Source organism: Bufo bufo, chromosome 5, assembly GCF_905171765.1.
Source record: "Bufo bufo chromosome 5, aBufBuf1.1, whole genome shotgun sequence".
NCBI classification, from domain to species: Eukaryota; Metazoa; Chordata; class Amphibia; order Anura; family Bufonidae; genus Bufo; species Bufo bufo.
This window is the reverse complement of record NC_053393.1, coordinates 459,300,793-459,321,105: the sequence shown is the minus strand read 5'-3', so window position 1 is coordinate 459,321,105 and position 20,313 is coordinate 459,300,793. Positions and strand designations below refer to the sequence as shown.

Genomic DNA, 20,313 nt, shown 5'->3' with positions numbered 1-20,313 from the left:
AGCCTTAGAAGTAGGAAACCAGGAAGTGAACAGCAGAGCTGGCTGCAGGTGAGGATGAATTAGCAAGATGGTAAAACCCCTTTAAGTGTATCAAAGACAGTCATAAATTTGTATTCCCAAACTCGTCTATCTGTTTGGGATTAGAAATGACCCTTTAGGGCTACTTTCGCACCAGCATTTCAGCAAAAACGCTTCCGTTACTGATAATACAACCATCTGCATCCGTTATGAACGGATCCGGTTGTATTATCTTTAACAAAGGCTAGATAGATCGGTCATGAACTCCATTAAAAGTCAATGGGGGACGCATCGGTTTTCTATTGTGTCAGATTGTGTCTGAGAAAAAGGATCCATCCCCACTGACTTGCATTGTAGGTCATGACGGATCTGTTTTGCTCTGCATCCCATGATGGAAAGAACGCAACCAAACGGAACGGAATGCATTTTGGAGCATTCCATTCTGTTCAGTTACGTTTTGACCCCATTGAAAATGAATGGGGACCAAACAGAAGCATTTTGTTCCGGTATTGATACCCTATGACGGATCTCAATACAGGAAAATAGAAACGGTAGTGTGAAAGTAGCCTAATATTAATACTTGGAGGTCTGTAATGCTATGGCCAGGATCATCAAAATGTTTGGCAACAGGGAAACTTGTCTTTTTCTCCTTTATGGAGTGACGGTCAGACCTTATCCTCGCCCCTGAGTGACTGTCCTATTTTGCACTACTGGCTAGCACGGTACCAAACCTTTTTCTTTTGATCCTATACCTACAGGAGTGCTTCTGGGGTATTTCTGTCCGTGCCTCCGCACCGGAAAAAAAATAAAACATGTTCTATTTTTTTTGCAGTGCGGACGGATCATGGACCCATTTAAGATGAATGGTTCTCGATGCGTCCCGGCCACCGCACGGATGTTGCCCCTGCATTAGGGACCACAAATTGCGGTCCCCAATGCACGGAACGGCCACACAATGGCCGTGTGCATGAGGCCTTACACAAAAAAAACATACAGACTCAAGTTGTGTGGATTTATTATACAGCACTGAAAGAAATCTATGGGCCTAATCTATTCCTCTTATTTATAATACAAAGGCACAAAGAGGTTTTTATTTCTCACATATTGTATTTCTTTATTCTCCCGTACAGTGATTGCAAGTTACAAGTAGAATACACAACCTCACAGCGCCACATGGAGTACTTAAAAGTTCTGTACTGGAGTACTGTAAGACTTTGCATGTGTATGAGGCCTAGTTTGAGTCTTGTGTGTTCACAAGAGCATAGTAATCAGCTTGGTTAGCCAATAGCTGGTTATGAGTGCCGTATTCCACCACTTTCCCGTTCTTAATCACTGCGATATTGTCAGCATTCTGTATGGTGCTTAATCGATGAGCAATCACTATGCATGTCCGTCCTTGCCTGGCACTATCCAGAGCTTGCTGCACAATCTGTAAAATATAAAAACTGTGAATTAATTTTTGCAATACACCTGTTGGGTAAAAATGCTCACTAGACCCCTTGGTAAATTCTGCGAGGGGCATGGATTCTAAAAAAGGGGTCACTTCTTAGGGTATTCTTTTTTTATTTAACCTCAGAGCCTCTGCAGTTGTCAGCCAGTGCTGTATAAATCACCAATCTAGGCCTCAAATGTACTTGCTGCTCTTGTTCTTCTGAACCCTGCAGTGTGCTCAAACAGCAGTTTACGACCACATATGGGATTTTGCAGTATTCAGGAAGAAATGGGTAATACATTGTGGGGTCCTTTTTCTCCTGTTACCAATTGTGGAAATTAAAGTTCTGGGCTAAAGCAGCATTTTATTTGAAAAAAAGCAATTTTAAATTTCCCAGCCAGGTGTTTCTAAATTCTATAAAATGCCTGTGGGTTCAATGCACTCACTATATCCCTCAATAAATTTTGCAAGGGGTGTAGTTTCCAAAATGAGGTAAGTTTTTGTTTTTTTCCACTGTATGTGTATCTTAGGGTCTCTTCAAATGTGACAGGTTGCACTAAAACCGCTCTAGCAAAATCTGCCCTTCAAAAGTTATATGGCGCTCCTAACCTTCTGAACTGTGATGTGCCCACACAGCACTTTATGGCCACATATGGGGTGTTTCCATTCTGGAGAAAATGTGTAACAAATTGTGGGTGCTTTTTCTCCTGTTACATCTGGTGAAAATGAAAAATCTGGGGCTAAAATAAAATTTTATTGGAAAAAAATAAAATTTTACATTTTCACAGCAAATGTTTCTAAATTCCTGTTAGGTCAAAACACTCACTACACCCATCAATAAATCGAAAAAACAATCCAGAAAAATCTGCCCTCTAAAACCATATTGAGTACCTATCCTTCTGAGCTCTGTGGTGTGCCCATACAACAGTTTATAACTAGTGATGGATGAACATCGGTCGGAACGACTCGCGAACGCGATCAAATGTTTGCGAACCGCAAGTTCGCGGGGGCCCCATTCACTTAATGGCAGACGAACCTGAAAAACCTTCAGGTCATATTTACAGCCACCAAATACTAGAAGTGCACAAATCGTCCCACAACATGGACAGTGACATACCAGAGGGGGATCAATGGCAAAAATTCCCACAAAAAATATGTATTTCAATCGGGGGAGATTTTTATGCGTCTTAAAGTGAAACTCTCAAAAATGTGCCGTGCTGGAGCGTAGAAATTTTTTATTTTACGCCACGGGAGTACAGGACCCAAACAATAGGCATTAGACGGTCATTGGATATCAATTTTATTGCAGGCCAGTGGACTACAGGCCCCAAAAATTTTTCATTCACTGTACAGAAAAGAACAGTTGATAATGTGGCTGGATGTACATTAGGGGGTCACCGTATAATAATTTTACTGTTGGCCAGTTAGATTACAGGCCCCAAAAATTATGCATTCACCGTACATAAAACATCAAGTGATTATGTGGCTGGAGGTATATTAGACAGTCATTGGATATTAATTTTACTGTAGGCCATTACAAATACATGTCAAATACATATGTTTAAAAGAATAAAAAATTTAAATTGGATTAAAAACATGGCTAACGAAATCCCCCCTCTTGAATAAACCCCAAATGATAATAGGTGAAATTCGATAACATGTGGTCGTCACAGGTGTTGAATTCCTCCGAGGCCCCAACGATTAGGCTTTCACTGTACAGAAAAGATCAAGTGATTATGTGGCTGGAGGTATATTAGACAGTCAATGGATATCAATTTTAATGCAGGCCAGTGGACTACAGGCCCCAAAAATTATTTATTCACTGTACAGAAAAGATAAAGTGATTATGTGGCTGGAGATATATTAGACGGTCATGGGATATCAATTTTACTGCAGGCCAGTGGAGTACAGGCTCCAAACACAAGGCATTCACCGTACAGAAAACATCAAGGGATTATGTGGCTGGAGTTACATTAGGCGGTCAACGTATAACAATATTACTGTTGGCCAGTTAGATTATAGGCACCAAAAATTATGCATTCACTGTACAGAAAAGACCAAGTTATTATGTGGCTGGAGGTACATTAGGCGGTCACTGTATAACAATTTTACTGTTGGCCAGTTACATTACATGCCCCAAAAATTATGCATTTAACGTACAAAAAAGATTGTCATTATGTGGCTGGAGATATATTAGACGGTCATTGGATATCAATTTTACTGCAGGCCAGTGGACTACAGTCCACTTATTCATTCACTGTACAGAAAAGAACAAGTGATTATGTGGCTGGAGGTATATTAGACAGTCAATAAATATAAATTTTACTGCAGGCTAGTGGACTACAAGCCCCCAAAAATATCCATTTACCGGACAGAAAAGAACAATTGATAATGTGGCTGGAGTTACAGTACGTACATTAGGCGATCACCGTATAATAATTTTACTGTTGGCCAGTTACATTATAGGCCACAAAAATTATGCATTCACCATACAGAAAAGATCAAGTGATTATGTGGCTGGAGGTATATTAGACGGTCATGGGATATCAATTTTACTGCAGGCCAGTGGAGTACAGGCCCCAAACATTAGGAATTCACTGGACAGAAAACATCAAGTGATTATGTGGCTGGAGATACATTAGGCGGTCACCATATAGCAATTTTACTGTTGGCCAGTTAGATTACAGGCCCCAAAAATTATGCATTCACCGTACAGAAAAGATCAAGTCATTATGTGGCTGGAGGTACATTAGGCGGTCAGCGTATAACAATTTTACTGTTGGCCAGTTACATTACAGGCTGCAAAACTTATGCATTCACCGTACAGAAAATATCAAGGGATTATGTGGCTGGAGTTATATTAGACGGTCATTGGATATCAATTTTACTGCAGGCCAGTACAAATACATTTCAAATACATATGCTTAAAAGAACTAGAAATATAAAATTGGATTAAAAACATGGCTAACAAAATCCCCCCTCTTGAAAAAAAACCAATGGTAATAAGTGAAATTCAATTAAACGTGGTCGTCACAGGTGTTGAATTTCTCTGAGATCCATACCTCATTCATTTTTAGAAATGTGAGGTAGTCCACACTGTCGTGAGCTAGGCAAGTGCGCCTATCGGTCACGATTCCCCCTGCTGCGCTGAACATCCTTTCGGACAGGACACTCGACGAGGGGCAAGCCAAGAATTCCATGGCAAATTGTGCCAGCTCTGGCCACAGGTTAAGCCTGCACCCCACAGAGCATCAACATCGGCTGTTAACCCGATGTAGTTGGACACCTGTCGGTCTAGGCGTTCCCTGCGGCTGGATCCGGAGGGCGGCTGTCGATGGGTTGGCTGCAAGAATGATCTCATATCCGAAGTGACCAACACATCTTCAAACCACCCTCTTGCATGCGCTGTAGGATTGGAACCCGCAATTGTTTTTCTGTGGGTGGAAATTGCTCTGCCAGCGCATGCAACAGCAGAATGCAGCATCTCTCAAAGCAAGGCCTGGAAATGCTGCATTCTGACAGACCTCTGTGATGCTGGTAACATGTCCGCCATTTATTGTTTGTACCAGGAGTCTAAGTACGTTGCCACCCAGTACTGGTCCTTGCCCTTTATGCTTTTTATGTGGGGGTCCCTCTTCAAACACTGTAGCATGAAAGCCCCCATTTGCACTAAATTGTAAGCAGTGGAGCGCTCTGGCTCCTGCTCATCGCCCAGGAGAATGTCGTCCTCAGTCTCCTCCCCCCATCAACGAACAACACCAGGGATCCCAGAAAAGTTTAAAGCCTGCTCTTCTTTCTCCTCCTCCTCCTCCTCCTCCCCCCAGGCACCATCCTCATCTGACTCCTCTTCAGACTCCTGCTGACTTGTCTCAGATGGAGTATCCCTCCTGGGAATTCATTCAGCGTTGCGACTTTTTCATCTTCCTGCTCCTGCTCCTCGATGACTTGATCAATGACACGACACAATGCGTCGCGCATGAGCAGCCACTGGCGCGGTGAAAAAAAAACAAGCCCAGCAGAACCTGTCCTTCCGCAGAGTTCGTACAGGTAGTAGTTAACGGCACATTTCTGCTGGAGCAGCCTATCAAGTATATACAAGGTGGAGTTCCAGCGTGTCCGGTAGTCACAAATCAGACGTCTGACGGACAGGTGGCGTCGCCGCTGAACGTCAGCAAGGACAGCCATGGCCGTGTAAGATCTTCTAAAATGGGCAGAGATTTTCCTGGCCTGCCCCGGGGTATTTGGCAACAAATCGCTGCATGACTGTCAAATTGAGCAGGGTTAGCCACTGATCGGCCTGTGACCGAAGAGCTGAAAGGAGTGCAGGACCAGTGTGGCTCTTGGCTTCCAGTCACAACAGCCGCAGCACAGCATGGCAACATCTCACCTGGCACGTCGAATAGGTTCTGGGGAGCTGAGGGGGTGCAGCGTAAGAGGCAGTAGCAGTGGAAAAGGAGGAGTCAGCTGAGGAGGAGACGGAAGATGGAGTAGGAGGAGGAGAAGAAGAGGCAGGCCTGCATGCAATCTGTGGCAGTAACACCAAATCCACACGGGTACCACAGGTTGCATGCTTGACAGCCGTCAGAAGGTTCACCCAGTGGGCAGTAAAAGTTATGTACCTTCCCTGCCCGTGTTTTCTAGACCATGTGTCTGTGGTCGGATGTATCTTGGGACCGACACTGTGTTCCAGAGATACATTCACTTGCCGCTGAACATAGCCATATAGCTCTGGGATACCCTCCTGGGAGAATTATTTCCTTCCGGGGACCTTCCATTGCGGTGTGCCAATGGGCACAAATTTTCTAAAGGCTGACAAGCCGGCGGTCAGTCGTTGGGCAAGAGGGTTATCCAGCGTCATCAACTTTTTATGTTAGAACATTTGGGCCACGGAAGCCTGCCTTTTGCCAGAAGAACGCGATGACGGCACGGTGTAAGGTGGAGTGGAGGACAAATGGGAGGAGAGAGGAGAAGGAGAAGAGGCAGGACATGGAGCGCAGGGAGTGTGGCTTTGTGGGTTCTGACGGTGTTGCTCCCACTGTTCTCAGTGATGGGAGGCCAGGTGCATTCTTAAGACGGTCGTCCCTAGGTGAGTGTTGGGCTTACCGCAACTTATGTGTTGACAGCACTGGCTGCAGATAGCAACACTATTGTCAGCAGCTGGCACGTTAAAAAAAGCCCACACCATGCGGAGCCATGTTCCGGTGTCCTAGGAGCGCCTGATGTGACCGTGCATGGTGGATGGCTCGCTCCAGATACATTAGCATTTTGCTTTTTGCCTCCTGAGCACTGCAAGTTTTGCCTGCTTCTCCTCCTTCTCCTCCCTATCTGTTGCTCTGTCTCTCCCTCTGAACTCCCCTCCTCTTCCTCTCTGTTGGGCACCTGTCATGCCCTGCTCAGACTATATATGGAGGTCTGCCAGATTAGCAGAACGTGTCTAGTCATTTGTTTTGTTTTGGAGTCATGCTAGATCCGCCTCCCTTCAGGTGCACTGGGTGGGGTCGTTGGTTTAAATTACTCCCCTCCCAGTGTTCCGTGTGGGTTATAGCTTCTGTCAGGCTGTGGAAGCAAGGAGTGAAGTATTGGCTTTTCCTGCTCAGATAAGATAAGTTGGTTTCTGATTTCTTTGGTTTGCTCTCTAGCCTGTTTGGGTGTCGTCTGTCCCCTCCTGGTTCTGAGGGAGCAGGCTGCCCCTTTTTCCCCCTTTCACCATCTCAGGGATTCTAGGGTATTCTCAGCCCAGGCACGAGGACACATTATTCCCACCTTCAGGGTCTGAATGTGGGCAAAGCAGACTAGGGAGAGCTGTTAGGGATTTGCTAGGAGGTGACCTTATCCCCAGCTTCTCGCCTAGAAATATTGTTTGTTTAGTTATCTGTGTATCTTATATCCTGTCCGCCGTGACATTATAACCCGCCATACTTTGACTGCCATTACTCAGCCGTTTTGTGATGGCGTCAATTGATGCGCTAGTTGACCGCATGCAGGGATTATCTCTAGAGGTTGCGGATCTGCGTAGTTCGGTCACACGGTGTCAGAATGCTCTGGCATCAGGTGCAGGTCAAATTTGTGGGAGCCTAAAGTCGCTCTTCCTGAGAGATTTGCAGGGGGTGCGGATTACTTCATCCGCTTTAAAGAGTCATGCAAATTGTATTTTCGGCTGCGTCCATCTTCGTCAGGTGATGAAAGTCAGAGGGTTGGTATAATCATTTCTCTGCTCAAAGGGGACGCGCACTCCTGGGTCTTTTCTGTCGCCCGGTTCTCTGGCCCTCCGGTCGGTGGAAGAATTTTTCAAAGCCCTGGGATTAATTTACGATGACCCAGATCGGGTCTCGATGGCGGAATCTAAATTGCGTAATTTATTACAGGGTGAACATACTGCAGAGGTTTACTGCGTTGAGTTTAGGAGATGGGCTACAGAGTCAGAGTGGAATGACCCCGCGTTACGTAGTCAGTTTTGTCAGGGGTTATCTGAGAGATTGAAAGATGCCCTTGCTTTTCATGAGTACCCAGATTCTTTGGAGAATGCTATGTCTTTGGCAGTACGGTTAGATAGACGTATTAGAGAGAGGTGTAAGGCTCCCTCTGCACAAGGGATCCCTTCTGTGAGTGGTTTCGTTTCTACTGATTCCCAGGGTGATGTTACAGGTAACTCTGGGGTAGGGGAGGAACCCATGCAGCTGGGTCAGGTATCTTTCCGTTCTGGTAGTAGAGCCTTTAGGAAACTGCATAAACTATGCTACTACTGTGGGAAAAGTGGTAATTTTGTTTTTGCTTTACCTTTTGTTAAACCGCATGATGATAAGAAAGAGAAAAAAAAAAAACGTCCTGACTCTTGGTAGCGTGAATGGAGTGGTGGAGCAAGCATGTATGCAAGCTCCCTGTAATACTAGTTTTCTCCTTCCAGCTATGGTGGCGCTAGACTCAAGAAAATTTTTTGTTGAAGTATTCATTGACTGTGGTGCTGGGGTAAACCTTATTGACTTTCTTTTTCTTCAAAATCTGGGTCTAAGTACTTGCACTTTAGACAGAGAGATTCCGGTTTTTGCAATTGATTCTTCCCCTCCTTCTCAAAGGAGTTTCACTCCTATTGCTCATGGTCTTCAGTTAAGGGTGGGTGATTCACATGTTGAGATCATGTCTTGTTTTTCTCATGAAGGATTTGCCCACTCCTATAGTCTTAGGGTTACCGTGGTTGACAAAACATAACCCAATTATAGATTGGCAAGCAAGACAAATCATTGGTTGGAGTGAATTTTGTTCGGATAATTGTCTTGGCACATCTATCTCTGGTGTGTCCACTACAGCTCTACCTCAGTAGCTCTCAGATTTTGCGGATGTCTTTTCGGAGAGTGGGGCTCAGGAATTGCCCCCTCATCGTGACTATGATTGTCCAGTTAATCTCATCCCAGGGGCCAAGTTGCCAAAGTCTCGGCTTTACAATCTTTCTCAACCCGAAAGAGAGGTCATGCGGAAGTATATCGCCGAGAGTTTGGCAAAAGGTCATATTAGGCCATCTAAGTCTATGGTGGCAGTAGGTTTATTCTTTGTAAAGAAAAAGGAAGGATCGCTGAGACCTTGTTTGGATTTCCAGGAATTGAACCGTATTACGGTCCGGGATCCGTATCCCCTTCCTTTGATCTCCGACCTTTTTGATCAGATTGTTGGTGCCAAGGTGTTCTCCAAGTTGGATTTTAGAGGGGCCTACAATCTGATCAGAATCAAGGAAGGGGATGAGTGGAAAACGGCCTTCAATACGCACGAGGGTCATTTTGAGAATCTGGTTATGCCTTTTGGGTTGACGAACGCGCCAGCAGTATTTCAGCGATTCGTCAATGACATTTTTCATCATTTGGTGGGGAGGTTCGTGGTAGTTTTAATAGGATGACATTTTAATTTATTCTCCTGATCTGAAGACCCATCAGGATCATGTGAGACAGGTTTTGACGATCTTTCGGGAGAATAAATTATATGCCAAATTGGAGAAATGTGTGTTTTCTGTGTGGGAGCTTCTGTTTTTGGGATATCTGCTTTCTGACTCTGGTTTTCGTATGGACCCCTAAAATGTCCGGGCGGTTCTGGAATGGGACCGATCAGAGAATCAGAAAGCTTTGATGCGGTTTTTTGGGTTTACTAATTATTATAAAAAAAAATTTTTAAACTATTTTACCATTGTAAGACCTCTGACTGATATGACTAAGAAGGGCGCCGACGTCTCTGTCTGGTCGGATGAGGCATTGCAGTTTTTTTTTCCGACTATTAAGGAGTGTTTTGCGTCTGCTCCCATTCTGGTGCAGCCCGATGTGTCTCAACCATTTGTGGTGGAGGTTGATGCATCAGAAGTGGGGGTTGGAGCGGTGCTGTCGCAGGGTTCATCTCCTGGCAAGTGGGTCCCGTGTGCTTTTTTTTCCAAGAAGCTCTCGGTCGCCGAAAAGAATTATGATGTGGGAGATACAGTGGCGGAAATAATTATTTGACCCCTCACTGATTTTGTAAGTTTGTCCAATGACAAAGAAATGAAAAGTCTCAGAACAGTATCATTTCAATGGTAGGTTTATTGTAACAGTGGCAGATAGCACATCAAAAGGAAAATCGAAAAAATAACTTTAAATAAAAGATAGCAACTGATTTGCATTTCATTGAGTGAAATAAGTATTTGAACCCTCTAACAAAAAAAGACTTAATACTTGGTGGAAAAACCCTTGTTTGCAAGCACAGAGGTCAAACGTTTCTTGTAATTGATGACCAAGTTTGCGCACATTTTAGGAGGAATGTCGGTCCACTCCTCTTTGCAGATCATCTCTAAATCCCTAAGGTTTCGAGGCTGTCTCTGTGCAACTCTGAGCTTGAGCTCCCTCCATAGGTTTTCGATTGGATTAAGGTCCGGAGACTGACTAGGCCACTCCATGACCTTAATGTGCTTCTTCTTGAGCCACTCCTTTGTTGCCTTTGCTGTATGTTTTGGGTCATTGTCGTGCTGGAACACCCATCCACGACCCATTTTCAGTTTCCTGGCAGAGGGAAGGAGGTTGTCGCTCAGGATTTCACGATACATGGCTCCGTCCATTTTCCCGTTTATGCGAATAAGTTGTCCTGTGCCCTTAGCAGAAAAACACCCCCAAAGCAAAATGTTTCCACCCCCATGCTTGACGGTGGGGACGGTGTTTTGGGGGTCATAGGCAGCATTTTTCTTCCTCCAAACACAGCGAGTTGAGTTAATGCCAAAGAGCTCTATTTTGGTCTCATCAGACCACAGCACCTTCTCCCAGTCACTCTCTGAATCATTCAGGTGTTCATTGGCAAACTTCAGACGGGCCTGCACATGTGCCTTCCTGAGCAGGGGGACCTTGCGAGCCCTGCAGGATTTTAATCCATTGCGGTGTAATGTGTTTCCAATGGTTTTCTTGGTGACTGTGGTCCCTGCTAATTTGAGGTCATTAACTAACTCCTCCCGTGTAGTTCTAGGATGCTTTTTCACCTTTCTCAGAACCATTGACACCCCACGAGGTGAGATCTTGCGTGGAGCCCCAGAGCGAGGTCGATTGATGGTCATTTTGTGCTCCTTCCATTTTCGAACAATCGCACCAACAGTTGTCACCTTCTCTCCCAGCTTCTTGCTAATGGTTTTGTAGCCCATTCCAGCCTTGTGCAGGTATACAATTTTGTCTCTGACATCCTTGGACAGCTCTTTGGTCTTTCCCATGTTGGAGAGTTTGGAGTCTGCTTGATTGATTGATTCTGTGGACAGGTGTCTTTTATACAGGTGACTAGTTAAGACAGGTGTCCTTAATGAGGGTGACTAATTGAGTAGAAGTGTCTAACCACTCTGTGGGAGCCAGAACTCTTAATGGTTGGTAGGGGTTCAAATACTTATTTCACTCAATGAAATGCAAATCAGTTGCTATCTTTTATTTAAAGTTATTTTTTCGATTTTCCTTTTGATGTGCTATCTGCCACTGTTACAATAAACCTACCATTGAAATGATACTGTTCTGAGACTTTTCATTTCTTTGTCATTGGACAAACTTACAAAATCAGTGAGGGGTCAAATAATTATTTCCGCCACTGTAGAGAGTTGCTGGCCATCAAGTTGGCCTTTGAGGAATGGCGTCACTGGTTGGAGGGGGCGTCTCACCCTGTTACAGTATATACGGATCATAAGAATTTGGCTTACCTGCAATCTGCCAAGCGTCTGAACCCTAGACAGGCCAGATGGTCACAGTTTTTTTACCAGGTTCAATTTTGTGGTTACTTTTCGCCCGGGGGTTAAAAACATCAAGGCAGATGCGTTGTCTCGCAGTTTTCCTGGGGGATGTGATTCAGAGGATCCTGCTCCGATTTTGGCTGATGGGGTGGTGGTCTCCGCTCTGTACCCCGAATTGGAGATGGAGGTGTTGGGAGCCCAGGAGGGGGCTCCTGGTTCTTGTCCCCCAGGGAGGTTGTTTGTTCCTGAAGGACTGCGATACAAGGTATTCAAGGAACATCACGATACTGTCCTTGCTGGACATCCTGGTGGTAAGTCCACCTGTGACCTTGTGTCCCGGAGATTCTGGTGGCCCGGGTTACGTAAGAGCATTGAGGATTACGTGGCAGCTTGTGAAACCTGTGCACGGTCAAAGGTTGCTCATACTCGACCGGCTGGTTCACTTCTTCCTTTGTCGATTCAGTCTCGTCCTTGGACGCACTTGTCTATGGACTTTATTACGGATCTGCCGAGTTCCTCCGGGAAAACAGTAATTTTGGTGGTAGTTGACCGTTTTAGTAAAATGGCTCACTTTATATCGTTAACTAGTCTTCCTAATGCCAAGACTCTTGCGCAGATTTTTGTTGATAATATCGTGAAATTGCATGGTATTCCTTCGGATGTGGTTTCTGATAGGGGCACGCAGTTTGTCTCCAGGTTTTGGAGGGCGTTCTGCTCTCGGCTTGGCATTCAACTTTCGTTCTCTTCGGCTTTCATCCGCAGTCAAATGGACAGACAGAGCGTACTAATCAAAACCTGGAGACCTACTTGAGGTGCTTTGTGGCTGAGAATCAGGAGGACTGGTCCTCATTCTTGTCCCTAGCAGAGTTTGCTTTGACTAACCGTAGGCAGGAGTCCACGGGTAAGTTGCCATTTTTTGGCGCATACGGTTTTCATCCTCAGTTTGGTACCTTTTCTGGGACTAGTTCCTCTGGGATGCAAGAGGAGGAGAGATTTTCTTCTGCCTTTTCTTCTATCTGGTGGAGGATCCAAGTGAATTTGGAGAGGATGGGTGAGAGGTATAAGCGAATGGCTGACAAGAGACGTGTGACTGGTGATCTGGTGTGGTTGTCCACTAAAAATATTAAACTGAGAGTGCCATCTTGGAAACTGGGTCCAAGATTTATTGGTCCGTACAAAATATCTGCGGTGATCAATCCAGTAGCGTTTTGGCTGGATCTTCCGCAGACTTGGAGGATCCATGATGTGTTCCACAGTTCTTCACTGAAAAAATATGTGAAACCGGTGGAACCATCGCCATTGCCCCCTCCTCCTGTTCTGGTCGATGGAAATTTAGAGAGTTTGAGATCTCCAGGGTTCTTGACTCTAGAGTTCTTCGGGGTTCCCTTCAGTACCTGGTACACTGGAGGGGATACGGCCCTGAGGAGAGGATGTGGGTTCCGGCGCTGGATGTCAGTGCCAGCCGACTGGTGAGGGCTTTTCACAGATCCCACCCGGATAAGGTTGGTCCGGGGTGTCACCCGTAGAAGGGGGGGGGTACTGTCATGCCCTGTTCAGACTATGTACGGAGGTCTGCCAGATTAGCAGCACGTGTCTAGTCATTTGTTTTGTTTTGGAGTCGTGCTAGATCCGCCTCCCTTCAGGTGCACTGGGTGGGGTCGTTGGTTTAAATTACTCCCCTCCCAGTGTTCCGTGTGGGTTATAGCTTCTGTCAGGCTGTGGAAGCAAGGAGTGAAGGATTGGCTTTTCCTGCTCAGATAAGATAAGTTGGTTTCTGATTTTTTTTTGGTTTGCTGTCTAGGCTGTTTGGCTGTTTGGGTGTCGTCTGTCCCCTCCTGGTTCTGAGGGAGCAGGCTGCCCCTTTTTCCCCTTTCACCATCTCAGGGATTCTAGGGTATTCTCAGCCCAGGCACGAGGACACATTATTCCCACCTTCAGCGTCTGAATGTGGGCAAAGCAGAATAGGGAGAGCTGTTAGGGATTTGCTAGGAGGTGACCTTATCCCCAGCTTCTCGCCTAGAAATATTATTTGTTTAGTTATCTGTGTATCTTATATCCTGTCCGCCGTAACAGCACCCACATGACGTCCATTGATATGTCATCATCGTCACCTTCACCCCCACTGACATTAGAGATCTTGGAGTAGGCAGCAACAGTGGGGACCACCCTTCTTGGGCTGATCTGGGTACTGTCGTCAGACCGCTGGGTGGCGGCCGTTGCTACTTCCTCTTCCTGATCCGATGCCAAGAATGGCTGTGCATCGGTATGGTCTGGGAATGGATGGAAAAATAATTCCTCTGACTCAAGTGGAGATGCTATGGTGGTGGTGTCTTTGGGTGCACACAGCAGAGAGTGAGGAGGGTGCTGATACAAAGGATGAAGATGGTGCAGAAGCGAAAGGCTGAGTGAACAACTCCAGCAACTCTGGTGCGTCCATTGATGTAATCGCATGTACCTTCTCCAACTTCCCACTCATGCTCCGGCCTGGAGCACCTACCCGACCCCTACCACTCCTGCTGAATGGCCTGCCTCTTCATCTGCCTGTCATTTTCAAAATGACCCTTTGACAAAGTCCCTATAGAAGAGCAGTATTTGTGAAAGCAGGTCTATTAAATCCCTTAATGATTATTTGCTGGAAGCAGGTATATCAAACCCCGTAATAATTTTTTGGGGGGACAACAGGTATATCACACCAGTTGCAATTAGTTGTTCCAATAGCGTTTGTCCCTCTGTAAAGCTGCGGTATCTCACAGAACCGCACACAACTGCTGCACAATACAAATGCCCTATATAGAAATTATATTATAGGTATATCACATCCCTGCCTCAATCAGTTTTTTGGGGGGGCAACTGGTACAGATGTGTCATCGCTACAGCTCCCTTATTTCGCAATTCGTTACTAACTAAACGCGATTTTATCTCCTCCAGTCTATCAATAAACACCAATGCCAGTAGATGGCGGTGTTGAGTTAAAGTTAATATCGCTATCCGGCTCTTGATACAGCCAGTAGTCATCCTGACACTATACAGGAGCAGGGCGATGGCACCTCAACATTAAATCATAAAAAAAAAAAAATGGTCCTGTACCCCACTGCACCCGACTGTACTGTCCTGTACCCCTGTCCTGTAAAAAATATGTTCAGTACATATAAGAATATGTTAAAATTACACAGGCAGTAATATAACCCAGCTATAGCGCTTATTAATATCATACTAGTGCAATCCAAACCTAGTATGATATTATTAAGCTATCTATCAATTTATCAATCTAAAAGTAAAACTTTTTGGTGTGCACACCTTCTGCTGGTCTTGCATCTAAGTTTATTTAACAAATAGCACTGTGAGATAACATACTCCTAATGAATAAAAATTAAAAAATAAAATAAAAAAATAAGCATAGAAAGATAGCCTAATCGCCTAATTAAATAAAAAAAATACATACAGTACAAATATATATTACTGTATATGGTGTTAAGTCAATGGGGACGGATCCGTTTACATTGACATAATATTGGTGCAATTGTAAACGGATCCGTCCCCCATTGAGTTTCAATGTAAAGTCAGGAGTCCCTATTAATATACCATCGGATTGGAGTTTTCTCCAATCCGATGGTATATTTTAACTTGAAGCGTCCCTATCACCATGGGAACGCATCTATGTTAGAATATACCATCGGATTTGAGTTAGATCGTGAAAACTCAGATCCGACAGTATATTCTAACACAGAGGCATTGCCATAGTGATGGGGACGCTTCAAGTTAGAATATACTAAGAACTGTGTACATAACTGCCCCCTACTGCCTGGCAGCACCCGATCTCTTACAGGGGGCTGTGATCCGCACAATTAACCCCTCAGGTGCCGCACCTGAGGGGTTAATTGTGCGGATCTCAGCCCCCTGATCGGGTGCTGCCAGGCAGCAGGGGCAAGACCCCCCTCTCTCCCCAGCATTAAAAGCATTGGTGGCCAGTGCGGCCCCCCTCCCTCCCTCCCTCCCCAGTATTAAAAGCATCGGTGGCAGTGGCCACAGGCTAACAACCCCCCTCCCCCCCATCATTGGTGGCAGCGGAGCGGCATTTCCGATTGGAGTCCCAATTTAATTGATGGGGCTCCGATCGGTTACCATGGCAGCCAGGACGCTACTGCAGTCCTGGCTGCCATGGTTACTTAGCTTATACTTAAATGCGCTGTCTGTGGCCGGCCGTCGCTCCTCCTACTGGTAAGTGACAGGTCTGTGCGGCGCATCGCACAGACCTGTCACTTACCAGTAGGAGGAGCGCCGGCCGGCCACAGACAGCGCATGTTAGAATATACCATGTAATGCGGCACCTGAGGGGTTAATTTAGAATATGTTAGAATATATTGTAATGCGGCACCTGAGGGGTTAATTGTGCGGATCACAGCCCTCTGTAAGAGATTGGGTTCTGCCAGGCAGCAGGGGGCAGTTATGTACACAGTTCTTAGTATATTCTAACTTGAGCTGGAGGGGTTAAAAATAAATAAAAAATAATAAACTACTATACAATGGACTAACTGTACATTCATATATTTATACATCGATCACAATTATGATTCAGTACATCTCGAATATTAGACTATATATTTGCATATGCAGCTCTATAATATATCTGTATACACCGCTCCATTATGTCTTTACATCTGTGATACAAGTGGATTCGTTTTGGATAACACCTGGTGATTAGAGATGTCCCAAACTATTCGCCGGCGAACAGTTCCCGGTGAACACCGCTTGTTCGCGTTCGCCGCGATGGGCGAACATATGCGATGTTCGGTCCGCCCCCTATACGTCATCATTGAGCAAACTTTGACCCTGTACCTCACAGTCAGCAGACACATTCCAGCCAATCAGCAGCATACCCTCCCTCCCAGACCCTCCCACCTCCTGGACAGCATCCATTTTAGATTAATTCGGAAGCTGCAGTCTTAGTGAGAGGAGGGACAGTGCAGCTGCTGCTGATTTAATAGGGAAATCGATAGCTAGGCCAGTGTTCAGTGTCCACTCCAGTCCTGAAAGACTCATCTGATCTGCTGTAAGGACAGCACCCCAAAAAGCCCTTTTTAGGGCTAGTACATCAGTCTGCTTTTTTTTTTTTTTTCTCTGTAATCTAACTGCAGTTGCCTGCCAGCGTGTGTATCAGGCTCACAGCATATACTGTGCCCACTTGCCCAGTTCCACCACTCATATCTGGTGTCACAGTAGCTTGCATTTTTAAAAAAACAAACACTTTTTTGACTGTAATATAATTGCAGTTAGTTGCCTGCAAGCGTGTGTGTTAGGCCTACAGTGTGTACTGTGCCAACTACTGCCAGTGCACAGGGGCACCACTCATAACTGGTGTCACAGTAGCTTGCACGCATAGTACAACTAATCTAACAAAAATGACAGGCAGAGGCAGGCCACCCCGCAGGTGCCGTTGTGGTAGTGGTGCTGTTATTCCCTTTGGCCCTAGAATAATGCCCGGTGTTCAGAGGCCACGTACCCTGAACTCGAAAAGTTCTGAGGACATAGTTGACTGGCTAACACAGGACACCCAATCTTCTACAGCTTCCGCTAGGAAACTTGACGCACCATCCTCCTCCAGCTCAGCTTCGGGCACCTCTCAAGTTACCACTCGCCCGCCTGCCGCCACCAACAACACTAGCACCACAGCTGCTTCACTTGATCTGTCAGAGGAGTTATTTACACATCAGTTGGAAGAAATGAGTGATGCGCAACCATTATTGCCAGAGGAAGTAGATAACAGGGATATGTCTCAGTCAGGCAGCATTACACACATGGACGTAGAGTGTGATGATGATGATGTTGTACCCACTGCTGCTTCCTTTGCTGAGTTGTCAGATACAAGTGAATCGGTTGATGATGACGATGTGTCCGTGGATGTCACGTGGGTGCCCGCTCGAAGAGAAGAAGAACAGGGGGATAGTTCAGATGGGGAGACAGAGAGGAGGAGGAGACGAGTTGGAAGCAGGGGGAGGTCGTCGCAAGGAGCTAGTGGCACAGTCAGACAGCATGCATCGGCACCCGGGGTCAGCCAGACAGCACGCCAATCAACGCATGCTGTTCCCACCGCCAGAATGCCGTCATTGCAAAGCTCAGCAGTGTGGCATTTTTTTTGTGTGTCTGCCTCTGACAACAGCGATGCCATATGCAACCTGTGCCAAAAGAAACTGAGTCGTGGGAAGTCCAACACCCACCTAGGTACAACTGCTTTGCGAAGGCACATGATCTCAAATCACAAACGCCTATGGGATCAACACATGAGTACAAGCAGCACACAAACTCAAAGCCGCCATCCTCCTCCTGGTCCAGCATCTTCAGCCACGTCAACCATTGCTGTCCTCCTTGCCCCCTCTCAACCATCCGCCACTCCGCCTCTCGCCTTCAGCAGTTCTTGCTCATCTGCCCACAGTCAGGTGTCTGTCAAAGAAATGTTTGAGTGTAAGAAGCCAATGTCACAGAGTCACCCCCTTGCCCGGCATCTGACAGCTGGCTTGTCGGAACTCTTAGCCCGCCAGCTTTTACCATACAAACTGGTGGAGTCTGAGGCCTTCAAAAAATTCTAAGCTATTGGAACCCCGCAGTGGAAGGTACCCGGCCGAAATTTCTTTTAACAAAAGGCAATCCCCAACCTGTACTCTATTGTGGAAAAGGGAAGTCATGGCATGTCTGGCACACAGTGTTGGCTCAAGGGTCCATCTGACCACTGATGCCTGGTCTGCAAAGCCCGGTCAGGGCAGGTATATCACGTACACTGCGCATTGGGTAAACCTGCTGACGGCTGCCAAGCATGGAATGCGTGGCTCTGCAGAGGAGTTGGTGACACCGCCACGACTTGCAGGCAGGCCTGCTGCCACCTCCTCTACTCCTCCTACGCCATCCTCTTCGCTAACCTCCTCGGCTGAGTCCTCTTCTGCTACTGCGTCTTGCTCCACATCAACTGCAGCCCCTCAGCTCCCCAGGGGCTATTCCACATCCCGGATACGACAGGGTCATGCCGTCTTGGGGTTGACTTGCCTGAAAGCAGAGAGTCACACCGGACCAGCACTCCTGTCCACCCTGAACGCACAGGTGGATCAGTGGCTGACTCCGCACCAACTGGAGATCGGCAAAGTGGTGTGTGACAACGAAAGCAATTTGTTGGCGGCATTGAATTTGGGCAAGTTGACACATGTGCCGTGCATGGCACATGTGTTGAATCTGATCGTACAACGCTTTGTGCAGAAGTACCCAGGCTTACAGGATGTCCTCAAGCAGGCCAGGAAGGTGTGTGGCCATTTAAGGTGTTCCTACACGGCCATGGCGCACTTTTCAGATATTCAGCGGTGAAACATGCCAGTGAGGCGCTTGATTTGCGACAGCCCGGCACGTTGGAATTCAACACTCCTAATGTTCGACCGCCTGCTCCAACAAGAAAAAGCCATCAACGAGTATTTGTATGACCGGGGTGCTAGGACAGCCTCTGCGGAGCTGGGTATTTTTTGCCACGTTACTGGACGCTCATGCGCAATGCCTGTAGGCTCATGCGTCCTTTTGAGGAGGTGACAAACCTAGTCAGTTGCACCGAAGGCACCATCAGCGACATCATCCCATTTGTTTTCTTCCTGGAGCGTGCTCTGCGAAGAGTGCTGGATCAGGCCGTAAAGGAGCGTGAAGAGAAAGAGGAAGAGTTGTGGTCACCATCACCACCAGAAACAGCCTTATCAGCATCGCTTGCTGGACCTGCGGCAACGCTGGAAGAGGAGTCTGAGGAAGAGGAGTCAGAGGAGGAATGTGGCTTTGAGGAGGAGGAAGACCAACCACAGCAGGCATCCCAGGGTGCTCGTTGTCACCTATCTGGTACCCGTGGTGTTGTACGTGGCTGGGGGGAAGAACAGACCTTCAGTGAGATCAGTGAGGACGAGGAACGGGACATGATGAGTAGCTCGGCATCCAACCTCGTGCAAATGGGGTCTTTCATGCTGTCATGCCTGTTAAGGGACCCTCGTATAAAAAGGCTGAAGGAGAACGACCTGTACTGGGTGGCCACGCTACTAGACCCCCGGTATAAGCAGAAAGTGCCTGAAATGTTACCGAATTACCGGAAGTCGGAAAGGATGCAGCAGTTCCAAAACAAATTAAAAAGTATGCTTTACACAGCGTATAAGGGTGATGTCACAGCACAACGGGAATCTAACAGGGGAAGAGGTGAAAGCAATCCTCCTCCTACCACGACCACGCCGGCAAGGACAGGACGCTTTACAGACGTTTTGTTGATGGAGGACATGCGGAGATTTTTAAGTCCTACGCATCGCCACAGCCCTTCGGGGTCCACCCTCAGAGAACGACTCGACCGACAGGTAGCAGACTACCTCGCCTTAACTGCAGATAGACACTCTGAGGAGCGATGAACCCCTTGACTACTGGGTGTGCAGGCTTGACCTGTGGCCTGAGCTATCCCAATTTGCGATAGAACTTCTGGCCTGCCCTGCTTCAAGTGTCCTGTCAGAAAGGACCTTCAGTGCAGCAGGAGGTATTGTCACTGAGAAGAGAAGTCGCCTAGGTCAAAAAAGTCTAGATTAGCTCACCTTTATTAAGATGAATGAGGCATGGATCCCGAAGGGACTGACAGTGGGCATTTATCAAATAACTATATATATATATA

The 20,313-nt window shown here is 46.5% G+C and overlaps 2 protein-coding genes across 2 annotated transcripts in view; both read right to left on the bottom strand.

The window, feature by feature from the left end:
- LOC121002299 (ATP-dependent translocase ABCB1-like) overlaps positions 1-20,313 on the bottom strand; it is a 1,351,406-nt gene that overhangs the window by 766,561 nt on the left and 564,532 nt on the right. The window lies entirely within an intron of this gene.
- The window catches only part of LOC121002300 (ATP-dependent translocase ABCB1-like), a 116,341-nt gene continuing 97,250 nt past the window's right edge, over positions 1,223-20,313 (bottom strand). Inside the window, exon 5 of the mRNA XM_040433697.1 lies at positions 1,223-1,447. Coding sequence (XP_040289631.1) covers positions 1,250-1,447 — 198 coding nt within the window. The 3' untranslated portion in view covers positions 1,223-1,249. The remainder of the gene's footprint in view (positions 1,448-20,313) is intronic.